The sequence below is a fragment of the Fundulus heteroclitus genome, chromosome 24 (genome assembly GCF_011125445.2).
Source record: "Fundulus heteroclitus isolate FHET01 chromosome 24, MU-UCD_Fhet_4.1, whole genome shotgun sequence".
NCBI classification, from domain to species: Eukaryota; Metazoa; Chordata; class Actinopteri; order Cyprinodontiformes; family Fundulidae; genus Fundulus; species Fundulus heteroclitus.
This window is the reverse complement of record NC_046384.1, coordinates 18,163,279-18,177,805: the sequence shown is the minus strand read 5'-3', so window position 1 is coordinate 18,177,805 and position 14,527 is coordinate 18,163,279. Positions and strand designations below refer to the sequence as shown.

The window sequence follows — 14,527 nt, the reverse complement described above, 5'->3', positions numbered from 1 at the left end:
AAGTTAGATCCTGCTCAGACAACTGCCCTCATTTTATGAGTGAATGCTGGTAGAACGAGGTTAAATCTCCTCTCAAACAGCAGATCTCTGATGAAGAAGCCTCTGTCTCTCATCACTTCATGGCCAGGACGAAGATACTCCAGGTTACACTCCTAATATGTAGGTGTAATCCATCAGTGCCTGTAGTGTTAGCATCTTTTTTCTTTTTTTCCGGTCAGCCTCTACATCACAGCAGCTGACATCTGTCAAACACAAGACCACATCAGCCCACAATCAGTTTAGCAAACAGCATAAAACATATCAAGACTGCTTAAAACTACGGAATCCCTGACCTAGATGAAAGGCTAGAACCAAAAAGGAAGAAAAATTGTTCTTGTACTGACATTTTTACCGACCTTTTTTTTTTCTATTGCAACACAAGTCTATCGATCGATATATATTGTTATTGAATTATCGTCTGGCCCTAAACGAGATACATTTCAACGTACAGTACTTAAAATTATATGTTTTTTTAAGGTGTTTCTGGATATCTTCCTTATAAACAAATGATTATCATTATCATTAACTCCTGAGCCCTACTTTCTAAGAACTGCTATTTTGTTTTCAAAGTTTCTTAACACCACTAGAAAAGGTCATTTACAGGCTTTACCAGTTAAACTGGCTATTATTGAGCAAAGAACCAAAAATATTGGAGAAAAGGCCCTGACTTTGATTTATCACGCAACCCACATGCACAGCTCTGGTGTCGGGTTGACTCAGAAAGGTTAACACCAAAATGTTCTTCAGATGTCAGATATCATTAATAATCAGTGTCAGCTAGTCATGAGTAATGCTAATACATCAGCGTGGAGTCACAGGCCTACTGAGGAGTCAACGTTATTGAAAAAAGGTGGCACACGGTGCGGAGCATAAAGCAAAAAATATTGCTGGTCTTTTTCTTTCTGGTTGGAACAAGATGTGAAAAATGCCCTCGCAGTCGTGTCTATGACAGCGATTAGCCGGCAGCTCTGAGAGACGGCGGTGGGAGTTCGGGGGAGTGATGAAATGTATCAGACTCCACAATCTGCTGTGGTGTAAATATTTTCTCACTGCCGGGAATTGGTTGTATCAGTGGTGCTCCCGAGGTTGAGCAGCGTGGTTGAAAGGAATTTAACTGTCAGGGACTTCTTTTTTTTTTTTTTTTTTTTTTTTTTACATGTATGAATGTTGCCTAATTATTTACATTATTAAAATACAGGGGAAAAAACAGAATAAAAGCAAGTAGGAATAAAATGTAGAAACAAAATGTGGAAAAATAGAAATTAAAAGCAAACATTAAAAACACTCGGACTACAAAGTTGAACTAATGATGTTTCAGTAAAACAGTTTAACTAGAACAGGCAAAGGCAATCCTAAACATGTTTTTAATCTTTATTTAAAAGAACTCAGGCTTTCAGCACTTTTACAGTTTTCTGGAAGTTTGTTCCAGATATGTGGAGCAAAGGAACTAAATGCTGCTTCTCCATGTTTGGTTCTAGGTATGTTCTAGTAAGCTGAACCAGAAGACCTGAGTGGTCTGGAGGGTTGATGCCCTGATAACAAGTCTGTGATGTATTTAGGTGCTAATTCAGGGATTTATAGACTAACAGAAGGATTTTAAAGTCTATTCTCTGAGATACAGGGAGCCAGTGTAAGGACTTTAGAACTGGGGGGATGTGCTCTACTTTCTTAGTCTTAGTGAGGACGCGGGCAGCAGCGTTCTGGATCAGCTGCAGCTGTCTGATCCACTTTTTAGGCAGACCTGTAAAAACAGTTGTAGTAATCAATTCTACTAAAGATGAATGCATGGATTAGTTTTTCCAGATCCTTCTGAGACATTAGTCCTTTAATCCTGGAAATGTTCCTCAGGTGATAGAAAGCCGACCTTGTAACTGTCTTTAGATGCTTTTGGAGGTTCAGGTCAGAGTCCATCACTACACCCAGATTTCGGGCCTGATTAGTGGTTTCTAGCTGAAGCGACTGAAGCTGTGAGCTAACACAGCTACTGAAAACAGGCAACTGAACTGAACTCAAATTCCTTTGACTCATCACAAAGTCATGCTAATTAAATGTTACCTTAATGCTGAAAACAGTACTGAGGCTTTTGTTAAAATCGATTCTTTCCTAAAGTTGTGTTTTTTATTGCCACACTAAATTAAGATACTCAAATTAAAGAGTGGATTTTTCAACAAACAAAAAAAGTCAAGGCTCTTGCTATTAAAGATAAATTCCGTTTTCAACACTTTTAAAACTAATTGTATTTTTTCTTTATTAAAAAAAAGGCCTAGATGCCATAAAAATGACTGACTCTGTTAATGCGTGTCTATGTTTTATAACCTTTCCTCCTGGGTCTCAAAGGTCCGTTGAACCTTGTTACCCCAGACAGAGCAGCGCTCTTTGTGGCTTTCCCTTTAAACTCTGCCACCAAACAAACTGAAACTGAGAGACAGCTTTTGCGAGGAAGCGAATTTAGCAGAAAAAGTACAGAAATGGCCGCTACGGCAGAACTCGACAAGATTCATGCTTTTTCAACAACTCATGATTGGGAAGTAAGTGTTAAAAAATTGCGGGTTACTGTCTGAGGATTATGTTAGCTGTGACAGAAAGTTAGAGGAAATGGAAGCAGTGAGTGTTTGGCAGGCTGCATGTACTTGTGGCTAAAGCAGGAAGTTTGTTAGCTTCGGATAGCTTCAAGGTTTTCTAGGTACGCTGCAAAGAGCAAAAAAGTCTGTCCTATTTAGGTTAAAGCCTGCTATAAAACTGCATTTGAGCATTTTCGCTAGCAATGAAGGTTTTGTGAGGTGCAGCCACTCAAAGTGAAAGAAAGAGGCAAGATAGAAAGTGAAACTAAAGAAAAAAACATCTCCTTTTCTATTAAAGAAGAAATATTAACATTTATACTTGGATGGTTTGGAGGAGCCTTTAAGTATGTAAATTAGCCCTACAATATCAATTTATATAGCACAAAATAATATTTTCATTACTAATATGTTGCAATTTTTGTTTTGTTATTTGTGTTTCATTTATATATATATATATATATATATATATATATATATATATATATATATATATATATATATATATATATACTCACACACAAACAAATGAGCAAACTTAAAATAGCTGAATCAGAAATAATGCTCTACACCTTTAGATAGAGATTCATCATATGGTAGTTATAAAATTAGCATAAATCAAAAATAAACAAATTCTCCATAGTCAATGATAGGATTTTGGACCAAGAAAATGGTTAAATGATTAACAATCTGGTGAAAAATATTGATGTAAAATGAAAATATTGATCAATATTGTCGTTTTTAAGACGCCTTTATTTTGAAATGCATGCATGAGACTATAGGGAGCAGGTGATCTATTCTTATTAGTAGTATTTTCAAATGAGAAGAATGCTGTTTTGAAATTAAATGCCTGGTACCTAGCAAGAGCTTAGAAATAAAATGGCCAAATTTTTTTTGTGAGTTGATATTAATGTAAATAACAGTGTTAGATGGGGAGATAATATTGCGTCATCAATCAGAAATTGTAACAGACTTTGTGACATCGGCTAACAATGCATCGTCATCCAAACACGTCGATATAACATCGTATCCTGACAAAGCTGTGATTTAGACCCCTGCTTTGAAGCATCATTTCTTTTTTTCCCGCAGTCTGCAGATTATGAGCCTGACCTTCCGGTCTCAGAGATGTCCAACCCCCTAACGCGTGACATCGACAGAGCTCCAGCCCGCGGCATCGTGAAGATGTTGCAGGCCTGCGACGCCCAGATGTTTCAGGACGAGTCAGGAGCAGCCTATGAGGTACGGGCGTTCAGGTCTTGAGTGTCCTCTCCAAAAAAAAAAAAAAATCTAAGAAGTGAAACTGAGTGTTCTCTCCAGAGACTTTTGAGCGACCGAGTGGTGAAATCCTTGATGGAGGTGGCTGAGAGGGTGCAGCTCATTCTCAAGGTATCCTATTTGGGAAAGTTTCAGCTCGCTGACATGGCCTGAATTCAAAACTAGCGTTCGCTCTCGTTTAACAGGATCCTCAGGACGGCCTCATCGTGCTGAGTGGCTGTGGCACTTCTGGGCGACTTGCGTTCCTCGTCACGGTAAAGGTTATTTTCATCTGCGCTCTGACAACGCAGCAACACCTTGTAGCTCATGTCTTTTTAAAATGATGTGCGTTTATGTCATTAGTCCAGATTTAACAGAAAGCTGCGGCAGCTCAACCGCGCCGCCGTCTGCTCGTACATCATCGCGGGAGGGGACAGGTGCGTCTCCGATTCCTGCTCGAAGCCCGCAGTATAAACCCCCAGAATTCATAGTTTTTTTTTTTTATTTTATGCTCCATTTTGCTTAGAGCTCTGCTTTCCTCCCAAGAGGCTCCGGAGGACGACCCCATGTTGGGCGCGCTCAGTCTGAAAAAGGTCAGCGGCGTCACGTGTCTAAGTGCGTATAAAGGTGTGTGAAAGGAAAAGGGGGTAAAATGTGTCGCTTCTTCTTTTTCTCTTCAGGTATCCGAGGGGAAAAAGAGAGTCTTGTTCATTGGCATCTCCTGTGGATTATCTGTGAGTTGTATTTTTTTTATTTCAACAAGCTAAATCTTAAAAAAAGAAATGGTTGTGATGGGCGTTTATTTTCTGGTACGGTAGGCTCCGTTTGTGGCCGGCCAGTTGGACTTCTGCCTCCAGCATCCTGACGTCTACACTCCTGTGCTGGTAGGCTTTAATCCTGCACACCAGGCCCGGTGAGCATCTACAGCGCTTTGCATTAGCATCAATATTCATACCGCTTGAACCTTTTCCATTATGTCACATTACAACCCCAAACCTCAAATGAGGCAGATTCTTAATCTGATTTCTTTGACTGGACCATCTAAACCAGGGGTGTCAAACTCATTTTGGTTTAGGGGCCGCATTCAGCTTAATCTGATCTCAAGAGGGCCACACGAGTAAACTCATTGCAAGATTAAATAGAACTAGTAAAAGTGGACTTTTTGTTGATTTTTATATTAAATTAATTTCACTTTTACACAATATATTATGAATAACCTCAGCGTTTTTAAGAAAAGTATGTGCAATTTCAACAATACTTTTACTCAGTTAAACATTTACTTGTGCATTATGCATAAGAACTGACGACAGTGATTGTACAATGTTGAAAAACATTTATTCACATTTTTTGGAACTTAAAAACACTGTCCTGCATGACAAAATACATCAAACAGATAAAAATTAAGAAATTATTTAAAATAAATGTTCCACATTCAAAGCTCAGTGCTACCATCTGCTGATTAAAACACAGCGCCCCTCGTGGACAATATAGGAACTGCAGATTTTCAATTAAACGAAGTACATGTTTTTTTCAATAATTGTTTTATCATTCTCTTCCTTTTATCTCCTTTTTCTTTCACCTTTTCTTTTTTCTTCTTGTTCTTCCTTTCCTCTCCTACTTTCCCATTGTAGTGTCCATATCATTTGAGATATTCCCCGCATGAATCATAATAAAACAATTCACATTAATAAATCAAGCGGAGCACTATGGCAAAAGCAGTACTGCTCTACTTGTGAAAGTCAAATATGATGAGCTCTTTTTGGCATTAAGACAACAATTATTATTGACACATTACCAGACAGGACACTGAAAAAAATAAATAAATAATTTTTTAAATTTTTCTTTTAATAATGATAATGCATTTAGCCACCGGGCCGGACTAAATTGTTCGGCGGGCCGGAATTGGCCCGCGGGCCGTATGTTAGTCTGAGGCCAAAAACTTTAATTTCACTCTCGTATAACCACAAAAAGGATTTCCTTGAACTTTGCAACGATGTGCTACGCTGGTGTTGATCTGTTACAGAAAAACATCAGTAAAGAACTCTGAACTTTGTAGTTGTAAGTGACAAAACCTGAAACAGTTTCAGCGGTTATGAATGCATGGACCTGTTTATAATTATACTTATATTGCATGTCAAGACTGGTGAAATTAGCCTTCATTATTTAACATGCAAATGATGCCTTTTCCTGTGTAGGAACGAGGCCATACCTGGCTGCACGCTCACGTTTCGCAGCGTGGTGGCAAGGATGCAAGACCTCGCTAACATGCAGAAGGCCTTCCTCATCAACCCAGTGCTCGGGGTACTCCTAATAATTCCCCGTTCTTCCGCCGACTTTTCAGGTTGTATTTGTGTCAAGTCTCCAAAAATGTCCCGGCAGTGACTCACGTTGTGCGTGCGAATGCTCCTGTCCACTCAGCCGGAAGCCATCAGCGGCTCCTCGAGGATGAAGGGAGGCAGCGCCACCAAGATTCTCCTGGAGGCCGTCTTTTCCGCCGCTCACGCCGCCCATTTCTCCAGAACACCCATCACATACAAGTATGCATAAGAGAAATATTGAGGAACTGTCCAAAGGACTTAATGTGCAGCTGCTTGCGCGACAACTGCTATTTTAGTTTCCTGCAGCTAAAACTGAAGCTGTGCTGTCAGACTTTTAGCCAAATGTACTTCTTCCAACTGCTAGGTGATAAAGTGTGGTTGCATATTTGAAAAAGCTACAGCCATATTTTTTTTTTTTAATCTCAGTCTGATACGATTGCAGTGCCCAGATCTCCAGAAAACTAGCAATGGGTGCACAAGTTAGAATTTATCATGAATTCTCTCTGATCCTAATTTAAAATAATACGTACAGGCATCAAGTCATACACACCCACTGATATCTCTAACATGTCGCTTAGAAAGATCAGTCTCAACCACATACTGGAAACCCAGCCATAACTGTCTTCTTTAGAAGAAAGGAAATTGCTTAGGAGGCTCAGGAGCCACCCAAGAACCACAGAGACTCAATACTGCCACTAACTGGAAGCTGCTGGAACAGCAGCCTCGGTGCTGGCAAAGAAGAAAGGTTTCCCCCCAGCTCTGTCAAAGACTTTTCAAGAATCTGATGGCAACTCGAGGGTCTTCCATGGGGTCCCTCAGGGTTCAGTTTTGGGCCCCCTTCTTTTTACTCTTCATCTGCTCCCACTTGGATCCGTTTTTGAAGGCGTGGTGGTGGTGTTACTTTTCCCTATATGCAGACGGTTGCCAAATCTATGTGCCACTCTGTTGGGCCTCTTCTTAATTGTTTTAATGTTTTGAAGTTGTGGATAGCTATAAATTTGTGAAATGTTAATGAAAAAAGATTGAGGTGATGGCATTCGGTGGCACATCACAGGGCCCGTGTTTGGACCTAGGGTGACATTGGCCAGTTTCCCAAGCCAACAGCCACTAATCTTGGCTTTAAAATGGACGATCTTTAATGAAGTTCAGTTATTTCCACTCGTTGACGGTCTTTTTTTCAACGGCACCATCCTGCTTTGGCTTTTTTCTCTACCTGTGATGATTGTTGAGTAATTCATTTCAGCTTTGACCAACCAGTTTAAAGTTTTACTCTGTAAGGCTGACTTAATATCAAAAAGCAGTGAAAATGTTCGCCTCGCAGACAGATTCAAGGTTTCATAAACCAAGGCTTAAGAATTTATGTTCAGCGTATAACTATCCAATGCAGGTTTAAACAGATTAAGTTTTTTTTTTTTCACTTTGAGAAATAAAAATTTCCACGATAAAAAAACGAAAACAAAACATTATTTAACGTAGACCTAAATCAGAACCAGCGAATCAGATGTTGATATAAATTTCATGAGGCTCTTGCAGTGTTCACCTTTCCTTACAGGCATTTATCATTGTCTGAACATGCAAATAAACAATCAAATCCATTTATATAAAATGAGCAATAAAACGTGTTCAGGGTGCAACCCTTATTTTTTGAAACCCAGTGCTGCCCCTTTCTTGGTGGTGAGCCTTGTCGCCCATATAAAAAAATTTAAAAAAATGTTCCCACCTTGGTCACTGGGAAGTTAGGGTGTAAGTTGGTATGCATGGCTTCAGCCTTAGCAAATTAAATAAAACAATATTTTTTATATATCTATTTAAGGATTGTAGGCAAAGACAAGCCTGTAAACCAACATTTAATGGCTGTAGTTTGTGATCTGCAGCGGACAGCGGAGCTATTACTAGTCACCCTGATATGACTTTATAGCATGTTGAGTCCTCTTTCCTGCACCCAGAGGAGCAGCCCGCCACTCTCTAAGTGCTTCTTTGTGTTTGGAGCAAACGGCTTGCAGTCACCTCCATCAAAGCCTCCGCTTGAGAAACCAGGACAAGTTTAACACATTAGTGAGGATCAGCAATGTAGTTGTCTTGACTCTCTTTTAAGTCTCCGCCAATGCACTTCATGGAATAAGATTAAAAAAAAAGAAAGAAAGTTATTTATATTTATATCAGTGTCATTTAAGCTCACACAACTCAAAGAAGCCAACAAGAAGTCCTCAGTGATGTGTGGGAAGGTGCTGCTGACCCCTAGAGGTTAATTTGGGCATTGAAAATGAGCACAAGTACCAGTTATGTAAATATTGTAAATGTAAATGTATTTATTTTTGTACTTTTTGCTTCACATAGTGGGATTCTGCAGCACATGAGATCTTATGAAAAGGCTCTGGACGTCACATACGCACAAACAGAGGGAATAGCTGCTCTGGTGGAGGCTGCTGGACACAGGTAGAGCCCCTTCAATATCAATACAACAACATCAACATTGCTAATGCGTTGGGTCAGAGCGGCATGGAGGAAAAATGCCGAGGGTTACATTAACGCCCGCGTCGGTGGATAATTACAACAGTAATAATAATCGATCAAACTCATTTTGGAAGTTGATCGTGTGCTTCAGTTTGCAGTGTGGGGGGCGGGTGTGTTACCTGAGCTGGGGCTTCCTCGGGCTGCTGGGCCTCATCGATGCCAGTGAGTGTAAGCCCACATTCGGAGCAGGTAAGATCAGTCAGAAACAGCCCAAACATTAAATAAATAAAGGCATTGATCATTTAACATTTTGTAAATGTGTTTGTTTGTGTGTCTCTTAGACTACGAAGACATCCGAGGCTTTGTCAGCGGAGGCTACAAAGAGCTCGGCAACAACGAGGGGGATTTAAAGTTAACGGTATGCGTTGGTTGCTGGTGAATTAGCATCGGCTCAGACGGAACCGGGGCTATTAGAATGAAGCAATCGCCAATTAATTCATCGAACACAGTTTGGGTTTTAACAATGCTTTCCGAACAAAATTAACATCTCTTTGAAGCAGAAGCCACCCTGAACTGTGTGCACCTTTTCTACAAATGGAGCCTTGAAAAGCACAAACTTCAGTGTATTTTTATTGGGATTTTTTAAGATAGGCTAATTCCAGTAATGTTCAGCGGAAGGAAATGACCATGTTTTTTTTTTTTTTTTTTTTGCATTTATACAAATAAACAGAATAGTGGGGCCAGCTTTAGTATTCAGACCTTGTTAGTCAATACTTTCTTTAAACTGCTTGTGCAACTCCTTTAGCCTACGTCTTTAAATCTAGAGACTGAAAGTGTTGCGTCTTTTCACAGATTATCCATCTAATATAGGGCTGGACTGTGAGTCCAGCCCTATATTAGTGCTGGTCTAACATAAAATCACAATAACATACATTTTTGGTTTTGGTTGTACCATGAGAGCATCTGAAAAGGTCCAGGGGGTATTATGGTCTTCAAGAAACAAGAGAAGGAGTCCATTTGCCTTTTATTTTAAGCACTTTGGATTTCTATGTTAAACTGGGAAATTATAGCCTTGTAGATGATAGTGTATAGAATGAGAAGTGAGAATAAGTTCAATAGTTTCAAACTGGCTGAACATCTTTTTTGTAGCTAAACAGAAACTTTAAGATACTTTTATTTGTATTTGTCCACACTTCAGTTTTCCACTATTTCTTCCCCATGACACCATGTTCATGAGAGCTACTGTCAGATAAGCAGGTTTTTCCTTTTTAAATGCTGCCACGGTTCTCAGCGAACACCCCGTTCTCCGTTTTGTGCCTTCAGGATCCTGAGTTTGGCGTCGCACACGACGACTTTCTGAACGGCGTTCTGCCCCGTCTCACTGACAAGGACACGGTTCTGCTCCTCTACTCTCTCTCTGGTGTGACAAGTAGGCTCTCATGTTTTGGATTGTCTCCAGCTCGAAGTCAGCGTGTGCTTCAACAGCCTCTCCTCACAGATGATGTCGACGGGGTGGCCGAGCTGGCCCGCCGAGTGAGAGAGAAGACATCTAACGTGCATGCTGTTTATCATCAGACCGATGGAGACACCGCTGCACAACAAGTATCTGTTTATTTATCCAGCTTATCATTTAGTGTGCCTTGCAAAACTATTCCCACTTATTTTACTTTTTTATTTTGTCATGATGCAACCTTAAAAATACATTGGATTTCACGGGATGTTTCTTATAGTTGGTGTTGCTTTCCTGCTGGAACGGTTCCTCTGTGGTCTCAAGTTTTTACAACTTCTACCATGTTTTTTCCCCCCCATCATCTCTGACCAGTTTCCCTGCATCTCCTGAAAAAATGCTCTCAGGGATTTGTGGTGGATTAGTTTCCCACAACAAATAGTATTTTTTCATGTTGACAGAATGTTTAATTTCGGTCTCACGCTGCCAGCGTCTTGGAGGGTTTACAGCTTTGCCAAGCTATTTCTATTTGTGATGATAAATTGGAAGGTGCTCAGTCAGGTGATCCAATATGAGGACATGTCTTCCTTTAAAGATAAACTGATTGAACTGTTTTTTTTAGGGGCATCAGAGTAAAGGAGGCTAAAAAAATGCACTTCACTATACTTTGCGTTTGTTTGTATATATAAAGTACTAACAGCAAACTGAAGCTTCTGGTTTTAACGTGAAAAATGGGGAAAAGTTCAAGGTGCATAAATCCTTATGCTATGTATATATATATATATGCTATGTATATATATATATATATATATATATATATATATATATATATATATATATATATATATATATATATATATGTATATATGTATATATATATATGTGTATGTATATGTGTGTGTGTGTATATATGTGTGTGTGTGTGTGTGCGTGTATATATATATATATGTATATATATATATGTGTGTGTGTATATGTGTGTGTGTGTGTGTGTGTGTATATATATATATATATATGTATATATATATATATATGTGTGTGTGTATATGTGTGTGTGTGTGTATATATATATATATATATGTATATATATATATGTGTGTGTGTATGTGTGTATATATATATATGTATATATATATATATATATATATATATATATATATATATATATATATATATATATATAGTACCGTATTTTTTGAAATGGGACACTTAAAATCCTTAAATTTTCTTAAAAACTGATGGTGCGTCTTATCATCCGGTGCATCTTCTATATGATTAAAGTTGGGCTTACTGGCCGATTTTATGCGGTAAAATGTGCTGGAAAATCTGTTAAAATGTGTAAATACGACTTTGGTTAGCAACAGGTCCCTGAGCTGTCTACCAGACTGCCTGACTGTTATGTTAAAACTAGAAGTGTCTTCATGTAAGGCAGCCTGTGCCTGGGGCACGCGCTAGCAATAACAAACCAAGTAAGTTAATCCAATCTAAAAGTCATTTTTATTTTGGCCTGATGTTAGAAACAGGGCATTGTAGTCCAACTACTCTGTCTTCCTGACAGAGACAGATAGCTCTCCCTCTCAGGAGAGAGCTGTGTTAACGAGGAAACACTCCGGACGCGTTGCAAAAGCAGCATTAGGTTAGCTTTTCATTTTCATTTAATTATTTTAATAAATGCACACAAAGCATGATGCTACACAACACCTAAATTAGATTGAAGTTCAAATTTCAGAGGCGTATACACGCCTGTTTGGCAGGGAATAAACGGGAAAACATCCCGTTCACAAACACACACGTAGACACGTAAGTTCACGGTGCGCCTTATAATTTGAAAAATACAATGGAATCTGTGTAATATATCTGTCCTTTTTATTGTAGGATGAAATAAATAAACTTTGCTCATCCACCCTCAACTTCACATGGCCCAAAGAAACACCTGCTTTAACGAGCCTGCAACACGCGGTAGGTAAACACACACAGCAGCAGTTCAGTGACTCCCTGAGCGGAGCTCTGGCCTCATTTACGTCAATCTTTCTGGTCCACCGCCTCCTATACGGCCAACCTCAGGAAGTCACACGGAGAAACAAACGAGCTGGAACGATCGAGTCTCTCTTGAGACTCCCTCGGACTAAACCTACGTACGTTTGAGAAAACCGATCAGTTGCTTTCCTCTCTCGGCAGCGGGAGCTGTGCACCAAGCTGGTCTTGAACGCAGTGAGCACTGGCGCTCACATCCTGAAGGGAAAGGTGTACCAGAACTACATGATCGACCTGCAAGTCACCAACAGCAAGCTCTACCGCAGGGCCGCACGTTTACTCCAGGTATTAAAAAAACAACACAATGATGTCTACGGGCTAGGGTCACTGAGGTCAGGGGAGTGAGATCGCCCTGCGGGAATGTTGATTCTCTTTATAGTGAACCATTTCTGTGCTGATTTGGCCACCTGTATTGGATCTTTATCCTGCTAAAACAACCAGTGCACACAACTTTCCAACTTATCTCATAGAGTGCTATGACCCGAAACAATTTTGGCTCCATTCAGATTCACTCATGGCTCGAAAACTGATTCATGCAATAACTCAGGTTATGTGTTTGATGCTCCGCAACATTTTAACGCGATTAAAATCCAAACAGAATCTATCGGTAAGGGGACGAACACTTGTCACAGCATTCTTATTCTGAAATATTAACTACTTACGGAGCCCTAGAGGGGTCATCGCAAAATGTTTTGCATGTTGAGAGAATGTGCGCTCGTTTTACTAAATTGTGTGCACAATTTACTATATTGTGCTCTCTTTTTACTATAGTGTGAGCTCATTTTACAAAATTGAGCTCTCATTTTAAGCATAGTAAAACGAGGGCACAATTTATTAAACGAGGGCACAATTTAGTGAACATGGTTATAGAACATTGTGTGCACGATATACTTAAACGTGGCCACAATATGTAAAACGTGCACTCAATATTGTCTTGACACATGTAAACATGCGCACGTTATAGTATATTCGAGATCTCGATCTACCAAAAATGCACCCACGAATAATTAAAACGTGTGCTCGAATAAATTGTGTGCACGTTTTATTAATTCGAGGGCTCAATTAAAGGAAACGTGCTCACAAATTATCACGACCTGAAAAAAAATATCACTTAAAGTGAGCTCTCCCGGGCACCGTAACTACTTAATGCCGTTCACCACATCAAGGGAGCTTAATTATAAGTTTATTAATGCATGGAAGCTGTTTCATTTTAGAAGCTGTCTGGTCATCCGGAGCCACGATGCGAGGAAGCCCTGCTGAAGGCTATTTATCAAGTGGACAAGCTGACGGAGGACACGCTGACCTGCAACCTGAACACGCATACACACGCTGCTGGAAAGGGCGAGAAGGTACGGCTGTCCCACAGATAAGATCCGCTCGTGATAATTCAGACGTAGAGATGCACGTGTAACTCTCTATCTCCGTTGTTCAGGTTGTTCCCTTGGCTTTGGTCTGCCTGCTGACCGGCTGCTCCATCAAGGAGGCGAAGTCTCGCTTGGAGCAGAAGCCAGTCGTCAGGGAGGCCGTTGAAGCGTGCTTGCTGGAGCAGCAGGCCTCATCGTTAGGCTCGCTCTGATCGTAGCTGAGAGCCTGAGTCTGAAAATTCAAAAACACACGTACCGTACACTGGGGAGGCCCACGCTGGGTGACCGACAAGCCGTGAATCGAGCGGCATGGCTGTGATGGATGTATGGGGACGATCATTACTGAAGGAGATGTTGGGTCTGATGAGATCCAATCAGGAGGCAAAGGTTTAATATTATCATCACTGTTCAGTGTGGGTGTAATGATACACATGTTTATACAGAAAACATCTGGTTTAGCCCTGTTGGTTTGGTATGCAAGATTTAGACATCTATATATTATTATAATTTTTTTTCAAATGAATGTTTCTTTGTTGTGCAAACGTTTTGCAATAATCGTGAACTCCAACATCGGGTTGAAGCTGTTTTTTAATATCATTTATGCAGCGAGGCAGTATTCACTGTTGAATAATACCAGAAACAGGGTACAGTGAATTTCTTTCCTCCCTTCATAACAAATGGAAAACACAGCAGCTCAGAGGAGACATCTGCAGGCAATGCCGGTCCTTTGCTCAAACAATCAATGTGAACTAAGGTCGGCTGAGGCCTTTCTTCAAATAAACATGTTTGGTTAGATTTATTTATTTATTTATTTTTATTTTTTTTGGTGTAACTGCTTACAGCAAAGTGGAGCCCTTCCTGTCAGTGGAGACAATTATACTCGACGTTAGGACATTTTGGACTTTGAAGTTTTGACAAAGTTTTTTTTGTTTATTTGCATTATCAGGACACAAAATGCTCCCTCGTTTTGGGTTTTACAGTTATTCTATTTAAATGGATTAATTGAACGTTTGTGGTCCTGCTGTCAAACCTTACAAAAAAAATCTGAAAAACAGTTTT

The 14,527-nt window shown here is 39.8% G+C and overlaps 1 protein-coding gene across 2 annotated transcripts; it reads left to right on the top strand.

Annotated features, from left to right (window-relative positions):
* Positions 1-2,439: 2,439 nt before the first annotated feature.
* gckr (glucokinase (hexokinase 4) regulator) lies at positions 2,440-14,272 on the top strand. Of its 2 annotated transcripts, none has more exons than XM_012871729.3 (19): positions 2,440-2,567; positions 3,687-3,836; positions 3,915-3,983; positions 4,058-4,126; positions 4,215-4,288; positions 4,378-4,444; positions 4,532-4,585; positions 4,670-4,764; positions 6,047-6,152; positions 6,270-6,388; positions 8,507-8,605; positions 8,775-8,872; positions 8,965-9,041; positions 9,947-10,043; positions 10,122-10,225; positions 11,946-12,029; positions 12,249-12,389; positions 13,319-13,453; positions 13,537-14,272. In XM_012871729.3, the coding sequence occupies exons 1-19, from the start codon at positions 2,508-2,510 to the stop codon at positions 13,678-13,680; spliced, it is 1,842 nt and encodes a 613-aa protein (XP_012727183.2). In that variant the 5' UTR covers positions 2,440-2,507; the 3' UTR covers positions 13,681-14,272. The 2 variants fall into 2 exon arrangements, with proteins under 2 accessions (XP_012727183.2, XP_012727181.2); XM_012871727.3 differs by having other exon boundaries at positions 9,947-10,052.
* The last annotated feature ends 255 nt before the right edge of the window (positions 14,273-14,527 follow it).

Bases quoted from the DNA above. Each gene is read 5' to 3' on its own strand.
- gckr (XM_012871727.3), top strand. From the start codon at position 2,508: ATGGCCGCTACGGCAGAACTCGACAAGATTCATGCTTTTTCAACAACT. The intron at 10,226-11,945 runs GTATCTGTTTAT...TTTTTATTGTAG, and splicing joins GAGACACCGCTGCACAACAA to GATGAAATAAATAAACTTTG. The intron at 13,454-13,536 runs GTACGGCTGTCC...TCCGTTGTTCAG, and splicing joins CTGCTGGAAAGGGCGAGAAG to GTTGTTCCCTTGGCTTTGGT.